This window comes from Bubalus bubalis, chromosome 3 (genome assembly GCF_019923935.1).
Source record: "Bubalus bubalis isolate 160015118507 breed Murrah chromosome 3, NDDB_SH_1, whole genome shotgun sequence".
NCBI classification, from domain to species: Eukaryota; Metazoa; Chordata; class Mammalia; order Artiodactyla; family Bovidae; genus Bubalus; species Bubalus bubalis.
In genome coordinates this window covers 135,500,167-135,519,351 of record NC_059159.1, presented here as the reverse complement: position 1 = coordinate 135,519,351, position 19,185 = coordinate 135,500,167, and the positions used below count along the sequence as shown (strand labels likewise).

General features: G+C 47.3%; 1 protein-coding gene across 3 annotated transcripts in view; it reads right to left on the bottom strand.

The window, feature by feature from the left end:
• The window catches only part of DPYSL2 (dihydropyrimidinase like 2), a 121,341-nt gene that overhangs the window by 5,994 nt on the left and 96,162 nt on the right, over positions 1-19,185 (bottom strand). For all 3 annotated transcript variants that reach the window (XM_006057326.4, XM_006057327.4, XM_006057328.4), the window contains exons 9-12: positions 9,157-9,313; positions 8,548-8,689; positions 6,140-6,310; positions 671-850 (exon numbers count right to left, since the gene is read on the bottom strand). In XM_006057326.4, the coding sequence (XP_006057388.1) occupies positions 671-850; positions 6,140-6,310; positions 8,548-8,689; positions 9,157-9,313 (650 nt within the window). The remainder of the gene's footprint in view (positions 1-670; positions 851-6,139; positions 6,311-8,547; positions 8,690-9,156; positions 9,314-19,185) is intronic.

Genomic DNA, 19,185 nt, shown 5'->3' with positions numbered 1-19,185 from the left:
CACACAGGGAACTAGATCTCACAACTAAGACCAAATGAAGCCAAATAAATACATAAATATTTTTTTAAAAAAAACTGATGAACAGGTCTTCCCATTTTCTCCCAAGGCACTTGAGCCTAAACTTCGTAGGAATTCCCAAACATGTTGTGAAGAGGGTCTGGTCACATGTTCAAGATCTGGCCCCAGAGCTTCCAATCTTACTTTACCTTTAATTCCAACAGTTCCACCCATTCCCTGCCTCACGGTCCTCAAGCACCAGTGCTGGAGAGTATTCACCATGTCCTAAATACACTCTACATTTTCTATGCTCATAACTTTGTCTCTACCTAATTCCCTTGTTTCCCTTCTTTGACTTGTTCAACTTCTACTTAACCTTCAAGACCCAACACAAAATGCCCTCTGCCCATGTCACTTTCTCTTATAACTGCAGCAGCAGTTCCCTCCTCTGAGCCTCATCACGGCACACGCTGCAGTCTCACATCACTCTGGCTGGCTGCAGACATGCCTGACTCCCCCACTGGCATTCTGAATTCCAGGAATAAAAAGACCATGTTTCCCTTCTCCCTAAATCTTCCATACTCACCTCATTAGTTTGACTCAGAGTGCTCCGTGTTAATGGAATTGAACTTTATCCACGAGAGAAACCACTCTTAAGATCAGAGGTACTCACCCTGCTCCTTGCCTTGATACGCTTGTAAACGAAGTCAGGGAAGGGCTTCCGGGGGATGTAGCGCCCAGAGCCTTCGGTGACATGAAGGGTGCCGTCCTCCAGGACAATCTTCCCCTGGCTGATGACCACCAGTGGGGAGCCACGGCACTCCATGCCTTCGAAGATGTTGTACTCAAGAGACTAAAAGGGAGGGAACATAGTAAACTTCAGAATTCGCCCTCCATCCTGGCAAAATCTCATCAATCTGGCAGTACCCACTGCCCAGCCATCACTCAGAAGAAAGAAAAGCCCAGAGATGGGGTCCCTCTCCTGACTGACCACTCACTAGGACTTCATCACTAGGTCTAAATTCTGTCTGAGTTTCAGCGCACACACACACAAAACTGAGGGGCAAAAATCACGGAAGAGAAAATTTATATAGAAAAGCAGAGGGGTTTGTAAATGCCACACGAATATAAGAAAATGATTCCTCATATAAGCGGTGACTTTGCTCTCACTAACTCAGGCTCCAATCAGGTTAAAACCCCAAGAAGCCTTCTCTGACCAAGTTCTAAATTTAATCTTGAAATGAGCCATCCACGAGTCGGTTTTCCCACTGGTTCGCTTGGTTTTCCAATCAGTTAGCGATGTGGTTAAACTGAAGTTGCTAAATGAAAGGACTGTGGTAACTCCAGAGACATGCCATCGATAAAACGCTTGAGGTTTAATTTCCCAACAAAGCAGCCATCCTTTTGGTTCCAAGCCTTTCATGGTGAAAGGGAGATGTATCTGTGTGCCCTCTTGGAAAATATCTGGGGTCTCTGTCTGAGTGAGTTTGTTGCTGCGATAAGAGTAAAAGCTTCACATGTCACAGCCCCACCCCACAGCCTCAGCTCACCCACTGCTCCTTCTCCAGATTCCAGCCGCCTGTCCTGCTCACAGGTACAGCTGCCTGGACCTGGAGAATTAACAGGCAGCTCCAGGGCAACCCACTCGAGTACTCTTGCCTGGGAAATCCCATGGACAGAGGAGCCTGGCAGGCTACAATCTATGGGGTTGCAAAGAGTGGGACACGACTGAGCAACTAACAACAGTTTCCATCCATAAAAAGCAGCTGGGCTTCTGGGGAGATTCAGACCAGGTTATCAGCACTCAAGAGTCAGTCTGTGAATAGAGCTGATGCACTGCCATTCAGGGCAACATCGCCTGCTTAGTGCAGGGGCTGGTGAGCATGGAGAAGCCCCAGGCTGGCTCATCAGCTCACACTGGACCCGTGGGGTTGACTGAAAACAGCAACAAAACAGCCCTGCTCTGAGACTCAAAGGAGTAACGTGAAAGCTCCTGGAGGAATAAGAGGAAGAGGCACCTGGGGGAAGGAAGGCGACTCTGCACTGGATTCCCAGGACCACAGTGTGTGCCCCCAAGCCCTTCATCGGTTCTAAGACACTGTTCCCTGAAATAAGCCTGTATCTCACAGCACATGGAGCTGCCCAGTCAATGTCAGCCTAGGCTAAGCTGAGCCCTTCCAGGGGATTGGAGTCAGCTTTTCCCACTGGCCTGGGGGGTTCCCAAACCTGTAAAATGTAACAGGAAAATCTCATCCTCAGCTTTTTTCTGGACCGCTGCTGGACACAGCTTGCATAAGCCCCAGCTTTCAGTTCAGATTCTCCAAGAAGTCAGTTTTGCCCTCTCTGCACCAAAAGCCAGTATCAAGAAAGCCAAGATTCTTTGCTATCCCTTCTGTACCTGGCAGATCCAGCTCTCATGTATCCCGTGCTCAGCACAAGCTGGCCCTTGGCAACACAGCATTTAATTTTAGAGCAGTATCCTATTAGACTCCTCCTTCTGGACGTGTTTTCTTTCATAGCAGTACCTAAACAGAGTATCTTAAAATGGTGGCACCTTAAATCTGTTTGAAATCTAGGAGTTGTATGACTCCAAGCTTTAATCTCGCCTCAGACCTTCAGTTTCTTCACCTGCCTCCTTCACAAGGCTCATGTAGAGATGATAACACAAGAACCATCATATGGGAAAGAATTCTGTCTGCTCTGAAAGGACCTTCCAGAGGGTTATCCTTGAAGGGCTGAATCAAGTCCCAGCTCTTTCATGTCCCCCCCCGACCCCGTTAACTATCTACACTCTGACAAGCTCCTCTCGTGCCCTCCTGTAGTCACAGAGACAACCCTGGCCATGGTGCCATCAGCCCCGGGGTCCACATCTCAGGTCTGCCATTTGCCAGCTTGTAGGACTTTGGACAAATCCCTCACACTTCTCTGAGACTCAGCTGCCCCATCTCTAAGGGGATACAGCCCACTTTACAGGAATGATGCTAGGATCACAAGAAATAAAAGGAACAAAAGCATCTAGCCCACTATTCAGCATTATGTGGGCATTGAGAAAACCCCTCATTCACCGTCTGGTTCTTTATTGCACTTTCCCAACAAGGCTGCAAGCAGCAAAGACATCCTGAGATGCATATGTCGAATTTAGTTGCCTAACAATGACTGATCTCATGGGACTTCACTGGTGGTCCAGTGGTTGGGACTTCGCCTTCCAATGCAGCGGGGGTGAGAGTTCAATCCCTGGATTGGAAAGCTAAGATCCCATATGCCTCGTGGCCAAAAAACAAAACATGAAACAGAAATGATATTGTAACATTCAATAAAGACTTTAAAAATGGTTCACATCAAAAAAAAAAAAAAAGAGAGAGATGGATCTCACCACCAAGAAGATCTATGAGTCACCTCCCATTTTTAAAAAATGTGGAAGAACAAGTCCTATGGCTCTACGTGACTTAAAATTAACAAGTTCAATGGTCAGTCACAACTTGGGGTGTTCAGAGCCTATACTCTGTCAAGGTTCCCTGGTGGCTCAGTTGGTAAAAATTTGCCTGCAATGCTGGAGACCCAGGTTCAATCCATGGGTCAGAAAGGTCCCCTGGAGAAGGGAATGGCTGCCCACTCCAGTATTCTTGACTGGAGAATCCCATGGACAGAGGAACCTGGTGGGCTACAGTCCATGGATTGCAAAGAGTAGGCCACGACTTGAACGACTAACACACACACATACTCTGTCAAACAGTGAGGCAGCGAGACCTCATCACTTACCAGGTATAGACCCTTATAACTTCCACCCACACGTGCTTCCTAAAATGACTCATCTGGCGGGATGCCGGGCAAATCCAAGCAGAGGCTTAGTACCAACAGGGCTGTCAACAAGAGTTAGCTGAATACTTCAATTAAAGCTAATTAGCCCCGTGGTAGGAAATACTGTATTACACAGGGAAAGCTAGTGTTCTCCTAGATAATTAGTGTTGCACAAACATGCTCTTTCAAAGAGGTTTGGATGGGTGAGAGGCACTGTTAGAAGTCATGATCTCCAGGACTGCCTGGAGGTAAAGGCAGGGAGGGCACTGCTGTTGAATGTCTGGAGGGCAGAATCTGTCTTCTTGAATCATCACTCTTCTACATCCTCTCTTCTGCCGGGTTAAGAGCTTCCCATGCAGGCGCTCTAGTTAGGTCATCTGCAGCTTACACGGTGAGTCCAGTCTGCTCTTCCCATTACCTCTGGGAAGGGGACTCTGTAAGGGAGAAACATTTTTCTCCCTCTGACCCTGACCAAGAGGCTGCGCACACAGTCTGGCAGGGAAAAGCCCTGGACAATTTTGGGTTCTAATTCTAGCTCCACCGCAAAATAGCTATGTAACGTTAGACTGGTCACTTAAGCTCTCTAAGCCTCCGTTTTATTTATCTTCCCGATTGAGATAATAATACCATCCCTTTATTGAGAAGGCCAAATGAAAGGGTAAACGGAGCTGTGATGCTGAAGGCATAAGAGGAGGTAGGTTCACAAGGCAGGACCCTAGGTGGTGGCTGTCGCTGTTGTTCAGTGGCTCAGTCATGTCCGACTCTTTGCGACCTCATGGACTGCAGCACGCCAGGCTTTCCTGTCCTTCACTATCTCCCAGAGTTTGCTCAAAATCATGTCCAGTGAGTCAGTGATGCTATCTAACTGTCTCATCCTCTGCTGCCCCCTTCTCCTTTTGGACCCTAGGAACCCTGCCCATAAAAAAGCCAATGATGGGCCCCGGGGAGGTTGTGACCTAAGTCACCAGTAGGGGCCGCTGTCAGGCTCTGCTGTGGAGCTAAGCCAGCCAGTGCAGAAGGGAAAATCCACCATTAATACTGAGAGCTGAGTAGACTTCCTTAAAGGCACCCATCCACCCAGCACCCACGGGTGCCTGTGCAGCCCAAGCCCCTCTGCACACATAGGAAAGAGGATTAGGATTTAGCTAAGAGTCCAGCGGTGTCCTGGAGAAATGACAGAAGCCCACCGAGCTGGCCCTTGGAGGAGGCGCCCATACTTGCTGGACCAGGACACCTGGAGTGAGCAACCTAGAGTCAGATTCCTCACTGAGCCAGCTTTCAGTTTAGAAGTTTATCTCAAAAAGCCTCTTCATTCACCAAGAATTCACTTCAAGAGTCATACAGGGGAATTCCCTGGTGGTCCAGGACTCACTGCTGGTTAGGACTCACTGCTGAGGATCTGGCATATAATCAGGGAATGAAGATCCTATAAGCTGTGATGCTCGGCCAAAGAAAGTCATAGAGGTTTCTGACATGAAAAACTCTGTCCTATACCTGTTTCTTTTCCGAAGTTTTCGCTTTTGCCTTTTCTATATTATACAGACACACACACAATTTTTTTTATGAAGAACCAGTGGTATCTACATCTCCATCTAATGCCCGCTGACTTCACAGAATCCAGGACACTCAGGGGCCTCGTCAAAACCCCTCTTCTAAGCCAACAAGCCCAAGACACGACATGAAGTCACCTCTCCAGGATCCTATTACCAAGGCAGGGCACCCCCAAGCTCTGCCATCTAGACCAAGAGACAAGAGATATCCCAAAACTACAGATCCTAAAATCCTGATCAGAACGCTTTCCAGGGTATTTCTTCTATTTCTTCCAAATCAATTCATGCCTTTAGGACATAAGAGCATCTGCCTTTTAAGCTTCTGTATGGCCACACTGACAATGAGAAAGCAGTGGCCTCAAAGAATGAAAGTGCCCAGTGGGCATCTCGGAAGTGGACATTTGAGTGTTTTATTTGAATCCCTTGCACCAGGGGATGTCAGGAGAGATGCTGCACTGAACTATTAAAATGGAATGCTCCCTGACTTCTAGCAGTTTCTGAGGTCCAGGCATCATGCTAGAGGCTCTGAAGGTCCAGAGATAGAGACTTTCTAGCCATAGACAGGCCATTGTACTCCAAAGTGATGATAAGATTAACGGTCATGTTGACCTCACTAAAGAGAAGGAAAGAGCTATTTTTTTCTCAGCAAATTGCAAGTTATAACATATCCTGGGGAAAAGTTCCTTCCGATCACAGCGAGTTCTTTTCATAAATCCCAGGGACTGTCCCTGCCTCTGTCCTTCTCTGAGACTGTTACTGGTCTGGATGGGGTCCACGCCGTTAACCGGGCTTACGCTGTTGTGGGTCTTGGCAGAGATGGTCTTCACGCTGTCGGGGTCCCAGATGACCAAGTCAGCATCGGACCCCACAGCAATGCGGCCCTTCCGGGGGTACAGGTTGAAGACTTTGGCAGCGTTGGTGCTGGTCACGGCCACAAACTGGTTCTCGTCCATCTTCCCAGTGACCTGAGGCGGACAACACACACACGCGTGTAAGAAAAACAAGTTAAAAAGTTTAAGGGTGGAATGCTACTTAGCAATAAAAAGGGACACTTTGGATATTAAGGGCATTATGCTGAGTGGAAAAAAAACTATCTCCAGGGACTTCCATGGTCGTCTAGTGGTTGGAACATTGCACTTTCACTGCAGAGGGCAGGGGTTCAATCCCTGGTCAGAGAACTAAGATCCTACATGCCCTGACATGGCCAAAAAAAAACACAACAGTCTCCAAAGGTCACATACTGTATGACTTCATTTACAGAATATTCTCAAAATAACCAGGTTAAGAGATGGACACACCAGGGGTGAGACGGAGATTCCTCGCAGGTTAGGGGTGGGTACAGCTATAAAGGGGCAGTAGCATGGGGGTCTCTGTGATGATGGAGGACACCGCTATTTGAGTGCGCTGATGGTTACATGAATCTACATATGAGAACACGACACAGAACTAGACACATGCACCACACCACTGTCGTTCCCCAGGTCTGGAAATCACACTCCAAATATACATGACACGTAACTATTAGCAGGTGAAGGCTACACAGAACCTTTCTGTCCATCCTGTCTTTGCATAACCCTCTGAAAGTATAATTATTTCAAAGTAAGAAGTATTTTTTTTTAAAAAGCTGAAGGGGCCTCAATGCCTCTTTAGGAAACATGATTTGATGTGAATGGTTGTGCTTTCCAAAGATAGAGGCACAGACCTCAGCTCCTAGTCCAGCCAACCTAGAAGTCTCAGCGCCCCATCCGTGCAAACTCTGGATGTCGATCACACTCCCCACACGTCCTTCCCACCACTTTCTCATCTCTACCATGTGTACTTCGTGTCCCTTTAAATTCGGGATTTGAAGAGATGAATGCACTCTCTGTTAGAAAATCCACTCTAAATCAATAGAAAAATGGGCAAAGGAAATGAGCAGGGTGTAAGGGAGAAAAAAATAAAAATGGCTGAAAGCATATGAAAGAAATATACATTTTAATCAGTAACTGAAGAGATTCAATGTAAAACAATGAGATGAAATTCACAATAAAATCGGTGATGCTTTGGGTTTTTTGATGATAGCCCTGATCTGGACCTGGAAGGAGGAACTAGGTGCGCATCTACTGCCGGCAGCACACAAATCTGGTGTGATCTTTCTGGAAGGAACTCTGACAAGAGCTATCAAAAGCCGTAACAACACGCACACCCTTTGACTCAAAAATACCACTTGTAGAAGCTTCTTCTATAAGCATCACTAAAGATGTGTCCAGGGATGTATCTACAAGGGTGTTCAACCCAGAAGTAAAATCAGAAATAACCTAAATGGTCAACCAAAGAATTACAAATGAATTATAGTTCAGCATCAAGATTGAAGAGTTAGCTATTGAAAACCGAGTTTTCAAAATTTTTATACTATGTTAATTGTAAAAGATAGGCTACAAAACAGTTTATATGATGCCTGTGTTACACATTCAGTCATACACACATCATTTACGCACATGTGCACTCTCTCACTAGCAAAAAATCAAAGGCATTCATCAAAATGTTCAGTGTAGTTGGATCTGAAACATGATGTCATGAGTGAGTTTTACTTACTTCTTTATTCTTTTTGCAATAAAGGTATATATAGTTTACATAACTGAAAAAATTCCATAAGAAACAGAAAACCTAAAGTTGTTACATTTTAAGACATTAAAAATAAGAAGCCCCAAAGATTCCTCAAAGTCAGTGTATGTTCAAAGCAGACCTGTCAAATCCTGTAGTGAGGACAAATGTTAAATCCAAAGAGTCCAAAAGACCATTTTAAGGAAACTGAGTCTATTTTCAAGAGCAGGAGATTAAGTCACCAGGGTGTGAAGAAAGCTTTCTCTTGATTGATCACAAGAGTCATATTTTAAAAACTGTCGTGTTTCCCGCCCCCCACAGTCTCTCCTGGTCCACAGATAATAATAGTGACAAATACATATGGGTATTTAAAAAGAAATAACCTATGGGGAGTGGTCTTAGACTTCTAAACCTAATATTATCACAGAAATACTGGTTTCTAGAATTTTCTCAACTGCCATTTCAAGGCTCACATGAGACCCAGGGCCCTCGGATGGGGAGGCAGGAGAAAGCCACGCCCTGCCCACTGCTCAGAGACCACCGCAGTGAGACCACCACTCCTTACCACAGCGTTATCCTACCGCTCAGAGACCACCACCATGAGACCACCGCCCCTTACCACAGCCTTATCCCAGATGACAGACATCCGCTCCTCCGTGCCGTTGGTGCCCTCAGGGATCAGGGTGAAGTTGTCCTTTCCAACGGCCTTCTGGGCCGTGTTGAAGGTACAGTGAGCACTGCCGGTCACCTGGAGATCTCCACTACAAGCAACACACAGCACCGGCTTTTACTCATCTTTACCTCAGATCATCCTTGAATATATTTTTTTTATGTGTCCGGCCACTGAAGGTTTTTAAAACAGTCATCCTCCCCCCCCAGGAGACAGGAAATTCAGGAAGATATGGCCTGACACTAAAGTCTCATTAAATGCTGTGTCTCTAAGTCTCTTTCATGAGGAGTTCTTATGAATGACATTACACACAGTGAAACCCTTTGCTACCTCATTCATCCCCTTTGGTTGACTTTAAAAATGGCCCTGGTTTTTAACTGAGAATCCCCCTGAAAGTATCAAGATGCTAACCTCCTGCTCCCACCCAGCAATCCGAGTTTGGAGGACAAGGTTTCTGTTGGCAAGCTGGCTTCTGCCAGCCATACTGGAACCCACCGGGTCAGCCTGGTCCGAGGAAAGACCAAGAACAGGAGATGGGAACAAGTCGCTGACACTCACCACGACAGCAAGGAGTTCAGAAAGTCTGGAGTGGTTGGGTCGGGGCTCAGGGGCGGGGAGGTGACGAAAGCAGCAGCCTTGGCCCAGTTCTTGCTCCAGTAGTGAGAGCCATCGGTCCCCAGGCTGGCGGTGATGGGCTCGCCGTACACCACGGTTCCTGACAAAGAGAAGGCAGAGCTGAGCCCGACACAGAGAGGGAGGGAGGGAGCCACCACTGCCGGGAGTCACCGCATCCCTGGCAGCACACCACAGGTTCAGCACCCCTTCAAAGGAGGAGCCAGCCTGTCTCCGAGCTGAGGAAACTGGTGTCTGTGCAAGTCAAATACCCCAGCCATCCAGTCACCAATAAGTGCTCCTTAAGATTTCACCTTTGACCCCTGCTCTTCTTTTCTTTTTAAAAAATTTTTATTCTATATTGGAATATAATTGATTTACAATGTGTTAGTTTCAGGTGTACAGCAAACTGATTCAGTTATACGTATACATGTATCTATTCTTTTGATGGCACTAGCGGTAAAAAACCCGCCTGCCAATGAAGGAGACATAAGAGACACAGGTTCGATCCCTGGGTCGGGAAGATCTCCTGGAGGAGGACACAGCAACCCACTCCAGTATACTTGCCTGGAAAATCCCATGGACAGAGGATCCCTGCGGGCTACAGTCCAAAAGGTCGCAAAGGGTCGGACACGACTAAAGAGACTGAGCGCGCACAAACACACACATTCTTTTTCAAGTCTTTTTCCCATATAGGTCACTACAGATACAGCTCCCTGTGCTGCATGGTAGGTCCTTGCTGATTATCTATTTTATATACAGTAATGTGTATGTGTTAATCCCTGGCTTCCCTTGGGGCTCAGATAGTAAAGAATCTGCTTGCAATGCAAGAGACTCAGGTTCGATCCCTAGCTTGAAAAGATCCGCTGGAGAAGGAAATGGCAACCCACTCCAGTATTCTTGCCTAGAGAATTCCATGGACAGAGGAAACTGGCGGGCCACAGTCCATGAGGTCGCAGAGTAGTAGGACATGACTGAGTGAGTAACACTTTCATTTTACTTTCATATGTTAATCCCAGCCTCCTAAGTGATTGCCTCCCCAGACCACTACTCTACTAACTCAACCCACTCTCCCTCGGAGGACCCAAACATTCTACCTCCTATTCTGTTGATTCCCAAATCTGTTAACAATCTCCAGCTCAGACTGCATTCAAGCTCCCAATCCCAAGCACCACCTACACTCTTATTTTGGGCTGATCCAGGGTACCTCACATTTGACCTCACTGCTCACCAAACATACCCTCTGGCCTGCTCTCCCAACATCTCCCAGTCCTTTTGTCAGTGTCCAGCTATGATTAATAGGCTGAGACAGGAAATAGACATGACATCAGTGGAATGAAATATTTGAGAGCAAGTATACAGCCCTCCACATCTACCCGGATCCCTGAGTCACCACTCTGAGGGCCCCGAGATTCATAGCAGACTTTGTCAGAAGGAGAAGTAAAGGACTTTGCACAGTTATATTACTGAGATTTCAAGGTTTGCAGAAGTCTAGCCCAACTCAATATACTGTCAGGAAAGAATGCTGATTTCCTGGCACTCAACTCATGTCCTCTTCCCTATCCACTCATGGCCAAGCCAGGAAGCTGGACTCATTTATGGCCATCGAAAGCCAATACCGTAATGCCTTACATGCATCCTTTCCTTTCCACTCTGCACGGTGGTCGTGTCAACTCTTACGACCCCATGGACTGTAGCCCGCCAGGCTCCTCTGTCCATGGGCTTCTCCAGGCAAGAATACTGGAGTGGGTTGCCATTTCCTTCTCCAGGGGATCTTCTTGACCCAGTGATCAAACCCGTGTCTCCTGCATTGCAGGCAGATTATTTACCGACTAAGCTACAAGGGAAGCTACTCTGCATACCTTCCCTTAAATCAGGCCTTCATCATTTCTCCCTGGCTCACTCCAATAGAGGGCTTCCCAGGTGGTGCTAGCAGTAAGGAAACTACCTGCCAATGCAGGAGACAAAAAAGATGCAGGTTCGATCCTTGGGTCGGGAAGATCCCCTGGAGGAGGACATGGCAACCCACTCCAGTATCTGTCTGGAGAATCCCATGGACAGAAGAGCCTGGTGAGCTACAGTCCATGGGGTCACTGAGTCAGACATGACTGAAGCGATTTAGCATGCAGCACGGACCTTCCAATAGAACCTCCCAGAGTTCAGATTGATTTCTGCTTTCCCCACCTCTTTCCCTGCCTCTGCATCCATTCTTCATGGCACTTCCAATCTTCATGGGCCATTCTCTTACATAAAGACCTCTGAAGGGATCCTTCTGCCTTCAAGGATAGAAGTGAACTTCTCACTGAAGCATCTCATGCCTTCTTTACCCAGCCTTACAACAAAGCTGGTCTCTCTTTTAACACTATTTTAACACTCTGAAAACCCAATCCCATCCTCCACTTCAATAATCCAATAAGCACTTAGTTTTAAATTTTTTTTTATTTTTCACACAAATATCATATGATATCACTCATATGTGGAATCTAATGTTTTAAAAATGACACAAATGAAGCTGTTTACAAAACAGACTCACAGATCTCAAAAACAAGCCTATGGTTACCAAAGGGGAAACATGTAGAGGAGAGAGGGATAAATTGGGAGATTGGGACTAACATGTATACTCTGCTACATATAAAATAGATAACCAACAAGAACCTACTATATATCATAGGGAACTCTACTCAATATTCTATAATAACTTAAATGGAAAAAGAATCTGAAAATGAATGAATGTGTATGTTTATCTGAATCACTCTGCTGTACACCTGAAACTAACCCAACACAGTACATCAATATTTTTTTAAATAATAGATTTTTTTACTTTTCTACTTGACAGAGATACCCTGAGGAAAATGACTCTGCACTCAATAACTGTATGCTGAACTGATTGAAGGGTGTGATATTTTATTAAGTCAAGGGATCCAAGCTGGAATTTGATCTCAGACCAGCCCCACCACCACCAGGAATTCACCTCTTCCATCTCCTCCCACCATGGGGCTCCTGCACCCCCACAGTGGTCCTGCCAACTCGGCCCTTTTCTCCAAACCCAGGGCCCTCAAGGCCAAACACTTCTCAGTCTGGAATGTGTCTCCTTTCCTCTGCTCAGCCTTTTCCAAGGCCTTATCTCTTGATAACGCAGCACAACACCCACTCTGGGACAGTGGCTGCCTTGCGAGCTGGCTCTGGGAGCTGCCCCCATCCCTCCCACCCCCCACCCCAGATTCAGGAATCTCACAAAGAACACTCTGTTCCTCTGGGGAGTGTTAGAGGCCTGGCAGGCAGCTCACTTGAGGAAGTCAGTGACAATCCCCAAGCAGGAAGGAGGGCCCCAGAATATGGGGACAGCCTCACCCTAAAGGAAGCCCCCAGGAAGAGGGGGGCCAATGCTCAGAATCACCTGGAAGGTTCCTGGCATTCCTGACCTACTCAGAGCTTCGCAGGCAGGCAGGATGAAGTCCAAGGAGCCGCTGGGCAGGTGCACAGCCTGTTTCAGCTCATCCCAGAGCAGAAAAACCTGCATCTCGAGAAGGCCCTGGCTGCCCTGAGGCACGTGTGTGAAATGCAAGTGCCAGGCAGGCCCCCACGGCCCCACAGGCCACGGTTTGTGGCTCAAGGATTAGCAGAAGTGGCTGAGCTGAGGGTGGCCCTTCCGACCCACACAGGTCTAGAGGTTCCACTGGCTCTTGTTGCTGTTCAGTTGGTCAGTCCTGTCTGATCCCTTGTGATCCCATGAACTGAAGCACACCAGGCTCCTCTGTCCTTCACTATCTCCCAGAGTTTGCTCAAATTCATGTCCATTGAGTTGGTGATGCTATCTAACCATCTCTTCCTCTGTTACCCACTTCTCTTATCTGAGCATAAAGGTGAGGTTTGGGTGAGACCCTAGGAAAACAGAAGATCTGTAACCTTACAGGTTTCTGAGGACTTCCCTGGCAGTCCAGTGGCTAAGACTCTGTGCTTCCCATGCAGGGGGCCTGGGTTCAATCCCTGGTCCGGGAATTAGATCCCACATGCTGCAACTAAGAGCTTGCCTGCCCCAACTAAAAAAATCCCACATGCCACAATTTTAATTAATTTTAAAAATTCAGTTAAGATTAAAAATTTTTAATTAATTTTAAAATGTTAAACTAATTTAAAATTAAATTAAAATTAAAATTTTTAATTAATTTTAAAAAGAAAAAAAGGTTTCCTGGCTTCGTCAATCTGCAACTAATCAAGAGACAGAACTGCCTGGAGAAAAAGAGAGCTGCCGGTCTTTGGAAATCCTTGGACGAGCATCAGCAGTTTCCTGATCTTCCCGTAACTCACTATTGTTCATCCTCTCCTTGATCTGCACTTCAGTCCTGCCTTTGGAAACCTGAGGACCAGGAGGGGCCGGTTCCCGGAATGCATCCTTGCAAGTGTGAGTGCCCCTGACCTCAGCTTTCATCTCACTCCACAAAACACAACTCAGGTGTGGATGGGGGAGCTGGTGAAGGAGCTGAGGCCCATCCTGTCTATGCACAGGCCACACAGCTCGACACAAGGGAAGGAACTCGGCCTTCAGCTTCTACAAAACCCAGAACTGGGTCAGAGTTTCAAGGCCATGGCTGACCAGATCTGCCTCCTTAGCCCGAGGCTGAGCCAGGACTCTTGGGCCAGGGCCAAGTGAAGATGGGGGACTTAGAGAAAGAGGAAGGCATCTTTGCAGCTCATTCCTGCTTTGCCCTGTTCAGGGATTCAGAAGTCCTTGTTGCTTTTGGGTTTTCTCCTCTTTAGCCCCCAAAGACAGGGCAGGAGTTACATCACCCCAGAGGAGGCCTCTACCTCTGCCCATTTTATGAACACTGTACTTGAGACAACCACGGATGGACTTCCGGACCCCAGCCAGGCCACAGACACCACTGCACTGCATGCTGGAAATAATTACCACTAATAATAATAAACCACAAACTAGGCTTCACTGGCCTTTCTACATGCCTCCAAACACACTGCTGATGTTTTCTTGGCGGCAAGTTAGACCTTCATGCTTTTCTTCTCCGGGGAAAATCTAAACTGAAGGAGATGACCCCGGGCCAGCCTTTGGCAGGCTCCCTAGGATAGCCGGGAACAGGAGGGCTGGGGTGCTGTTTATTCACAACCGCCTGAGCGCATTCATGGAGAATAAAGGCAGGCTGGGGGTCAGAGATGTTTGACAGCTCCCGCCCGGAGAGTTAGTCATTTCCCATGAACAAGAAGCAGGAGGACAAATCCAGAAAGAAACAATGGGAAAACGTATGTGTGTGTGTATTTCAAAACACAGCCTTAAAAGCACAGTGAAAAACTATATAAACACTGGGAATTCCCTGGTGGTCCAGTGACTAGGGCTCCACTCTTCCACTGCAGGAGACACAGGTTCCATCACTGGTCATATAACTAAGACCCCTCAAGCCACGCAGCACAGCCAAAAACAAACAAAAAAATCCAAAATACAAAAAAAAAAAAAAAGCAAACACCAACCCTACCCAAACATATACAAGCTCCGGGAATTGGTGATGGACAGGGAAGCCTGGCATGCTCCAGTCCATGGGGTCGCAAAGAATTGGACACGACTGTGCGGCTGAACTGAACTGAACTGAAACATATACACACACCACTCTCTCTCTCTTCTCAGAGACCCCAGGCCAGAACTCAACACCCCAGCCCCTGTCCATGGATAACCCTGTCAGATTTTGGTACGGAGAATAATTCTAAAGGAACAGAATCTTAGAAGTTTTCTGGGTGGGTCCTGGGGTTTCTGGAATTGGTTCTCTAATCTGATTTAAGGTACCGATGACTCCACTTCAGCAGTTATAAGAGAGCGCTGGCAGTGCACGGGATGATGAGGCAAAAGAAATGCACCAAATACCACATCAAGTGCTTAAAAGAGGCAAAGTTCTGGGTGACTGTGTATTTGATACCTTAGAACGTTTTTGTCAACTTGAGTATAACAGTATTAGCTGGTTGTTCCTAATTACACTGGGCAAAGTGAGGAAAGACAAGGATAACTAAGGGATTCAAATTCCCAGCTCAAGGATCCCATAAATGAACCAAAAGTTTCTACATCTACCCCAAAAGAGATCCTCATGTTCAGCAGCCTCAAAGCCAAACCGACTGAAAACTGAACCCAGGGTCTCACCCTGCAAGTGGCTGAACTGAATTCCCAATTTGCAAGCATCTGCTACTGAGATGAGGGGATTGATGGGGGAGGAATTCTGCCTCCAGATGACTTCCCATTGCAACATCAATGCTTTCCGGAATCTCCAACCAACCAGCCTACCTGCACACTTGCTTGCCAGTGCCCACAATGCATGAACCAATTCTTTAAAATCTGTGTATGTGTGTTTGTGAGAGAGAGAGAGAGTGAGAGGGAGAGACAGAGAGAGGGAGAGATTGGTTCTGTTTCTCCAGAGCCCTGCCTAACACAAATTTTGGTGAGATTCATTCACAGCCCAACCAATGGGGCACTCTCTGGGCTCAAGATTACTAGGCTGTGCGTTAACTTAACACAAAGGATTCATCCCCAAGTTGAGGTGGAACTCGCAGAGCCCTTGGCCATGTGCTTCTCATTACACCCCCGCCATTCCTACTGAACCTCAGAGCACAGGAAGTCTTGTCTCAAGTTTGGGTTGTGAACATTTCTACATCTGGGTTTGGGGGCAGGGGAGGGATGTGGCTCAGATGAGGTCAGTGGGCACTACCCGTGTGCCACCACTCACACACAGAAGGCATCGGCACCATGCCCAAGTCCACACGTGGATAAAATGCAGTCGGAGGGAGCCTATTCAAGAGAAATCCCTACAATGGATTCTTCACGAAAAGAGAGCAGGCCCAGAGTCTAGATCTAAGGGTTCTATTTCCTACAGGCTGGATGATCTGGGGCAAGACAGTCCATTTTCACATTTCAGTGTCCCTTCTGTGACGTCGGCCTTTGAAACTGACCAGGGTCTACGTTCTTTGGAAGGGTGAAAACTGCCCCAGGTATTCTGGTGCTGGCTGTGTCTTCCTTCATTTCCTTGTTTGCAGACTGAGGTCGGTGAGATGCTGTCCCGCTGAATGACACAAGATGAAGGAGGCAACATGGGCGACACTGGCTTTGTGGCCAGTCAAGCAGCCCCTGAAAACAGTCCTCACTTAGGCTCCATCTTGGGCTTCCCTGGTGGCTCAGACGGTAAAGAACCCACTTGCAATGCAGGAGACCCAGGATAAATCCCTGGGTTGGGAAGACCCCCTGAAGGAGGGCATGGCAACCCACTCCAATATTCTTGCCTGGAGAATCCCAAGGACAGAGGAGCCTGGCGAGCTACACTCCATGGGGTTGCAAAGAGTCAGACACGACTGAGCAACTAACACACGCTCACTCTTCAATCATCATAGTATCAGGTACAGTTATTATATAATCCTTGTGTGCATCATCTCATTTAAGCATCATCCTCCCCATTTAGATCGGAAAATGGGACCAAAAGATGGTAAGTTATCTGCCCAGCATCACAAGCTAATGCCTAGTGGAGCTGGGAGTTGTCTCAGGACAGGATGCTGATCCCAGAGCACTAACATTCAATACAGCTTTATATTGATTTTCTTCTTGGTCACTGGGGAATCCTGGCTTCCACATTCTCCATGACTTTGCCGAGTGTCAGACTCCAGTTTCTACCCAGTCTGTTAAGGAACTAAATACCAACAGATACCGAGGAGATAGCCACAGCATCTCCCATATTAAAATAATCTCAAAACATGAAGGTGAGTCAGACATTAGTGGGGACCTTCATGGCCTGAGGTCAGATGCAGATGATCAAAGCCCAATTCCGCATTTCAGCAGCTCTGAGCTCCAGTTTACTCAGCTGCGGAGTAAAGCAAGTATAAAAATTCCTGCCTCAGCGCCTCCCAAAGTAATTATGAAGTTCCCACAAGATGGAAAGAGCCTACAAGCAGGCTAGGATTTCTCCTTCTTGCTAATTAACACCAGGATGCACCAGAAATTCCTTTCTGGCAGCTCAAGTTCATCTAAAGCAAAGGCTTTCAAGGTCTACGGGGCAAGAGCTGTTGAATGCAAGAGCCACCCTGGGAACTACAAGCAAGCACAGCTGGACTCATCCTGAAGGTTCTGAATGAAGAGACTGAAGTCCCTTCTTGGTGCTCAGACCCCAACACATAAGCAGGTTCCAGATCATAAGGAAAACACGGGGATATCCTGGGGCGCTGAGTCACAGAGTATCAGAGGGGGCCTGGACTCTAATAACACACTCCAGCTTCAAATAGAAGAGCTGAGACACAGAAAGGAGGAGCCGCAGCACTGCTGGCAGGGCGGGCCCCGAGCCCAGAGCTCTGCAGCCCCACAGCAGGACCAGGGCCACCTGCCCCAGACTAAGACTCTTCCATCTTGCAATTCTGACAAGTGAGAGTTGGAATTGGAAAACACAGCTGTAGTGTTTAATTCTGCTAAATTGAATGCTTAATTATATTAAAACTACATTAAAATTTTTGCTTAACTTTCTGTTTCTTCTTTTCATTTGGGTATGGTATGGTTACTAACAAGCTGTGCCCAGCTTCCCCTTTTCAGACACAGTGCCAGCTGTCTCCCCTCTACATGGAAGCAGCAATACTGTGATTAGCGCTGGGTGCTGAGGCTGAATCCCACATTGCAGATGTGTGCCTGGGTGATAAAGGGCCCGGATGAGGGAGGGTTACCAGCAGTAATCATCCACGTCTCCTAGAAACACAATTCAAAGCCGATTCTAAGTAAGTGAATAGTGGTGATGATGGTTTAATCACTAAGTTGTGTCTGATTCTTTCTAACCCCAGGGACTGTAGCCCACCAGGTTCCTCTGTCCATGGGATTTCCCAGGCAAGAATACTAGAGTGGGTTGCCATTTCCTTCTCCAGGGAATCTTCCCCACCCAGGGATCAAAACTGGGTGTCCTGCATTGCAGGCAGATACTTTACCAACTCAGCCACCAGAGAATGTTCCATTGCAAAAAGGCAGTTCCTTCTAGCTGCCAGGAGAGGGCAGGTTTCTGAAACACTAGTAAATGCAGCAACCATTTCATGCAGCGCCTGAGGACCGAGACCCCAAGGGAGCTCCAGAGGACAGGGACCAGGAATTCATTGCTGGGGCCATCTAGAAGCCATCAGCTCTTGGGACAAGCTGACTCAGTGGTCACTGAGCAATCTGTTCTAAGTCTTGCACCAACTCACCCACCAGTGAAAAAAAAATCCTCCTGATCCATATGGATCACATCCCACTGAGAACCAGAGAATGAACCAGAGAGGTCAGATGGCTCCCTTGTTAATGGAGAAAAAAATGATACATGGAGAGAGATAAAGAAATCAAAAAAGAATGAGAGAGAAAGACCAAGAAAGTAATACAGAGACCAGGAGAAAGCCAGAAGAAAGTCAAGAGAGAGAGATAAATGGAGACAGAGATGGAGAAATGCAGACAATAGGGATGGGAAATATAATGGAGGGAGAGAAGGAAGAAAGAAGGGAGAAAGGGAAGATCCTTCTATGATATTCTTGTCCAGATCCAGCCAAGATCCACCTCAAGTCCACTAAACAGAATCAGCCTCCCTTTCTGTGTACTGAGCTACACTCCCAAGCAGAGACCACGGTGGTGTGATTACCCGAACTCATAGTCAAGGTAGCTACCGTAGGGCCGTGTTGCATTCATAATGGATAAGGTGATCGGGGCACATCCCCTGGAACGGTACTCAGTAGATTAGTTTCCAAGAACCTTGCCGCTGGAAATAAGAGCCAGCCTCAGCCCAAAATATATCGCCACCATCTACAGGGCGCCACTGGGGCACCAGAACTGGATATGATGGTGGGGTGGGGGGAGGGAAGCCGGGGGCGGGGCAGAACCACGCCCCCACAAGCCTCTCTTACACACGCCAGCGGAAATCACTCCCTGCCACAGAGGGGAACCACATTTTGCAATGGAAGGTTCCCCAGGATTCTGCGGCAGATAGAAACTGACGTCAT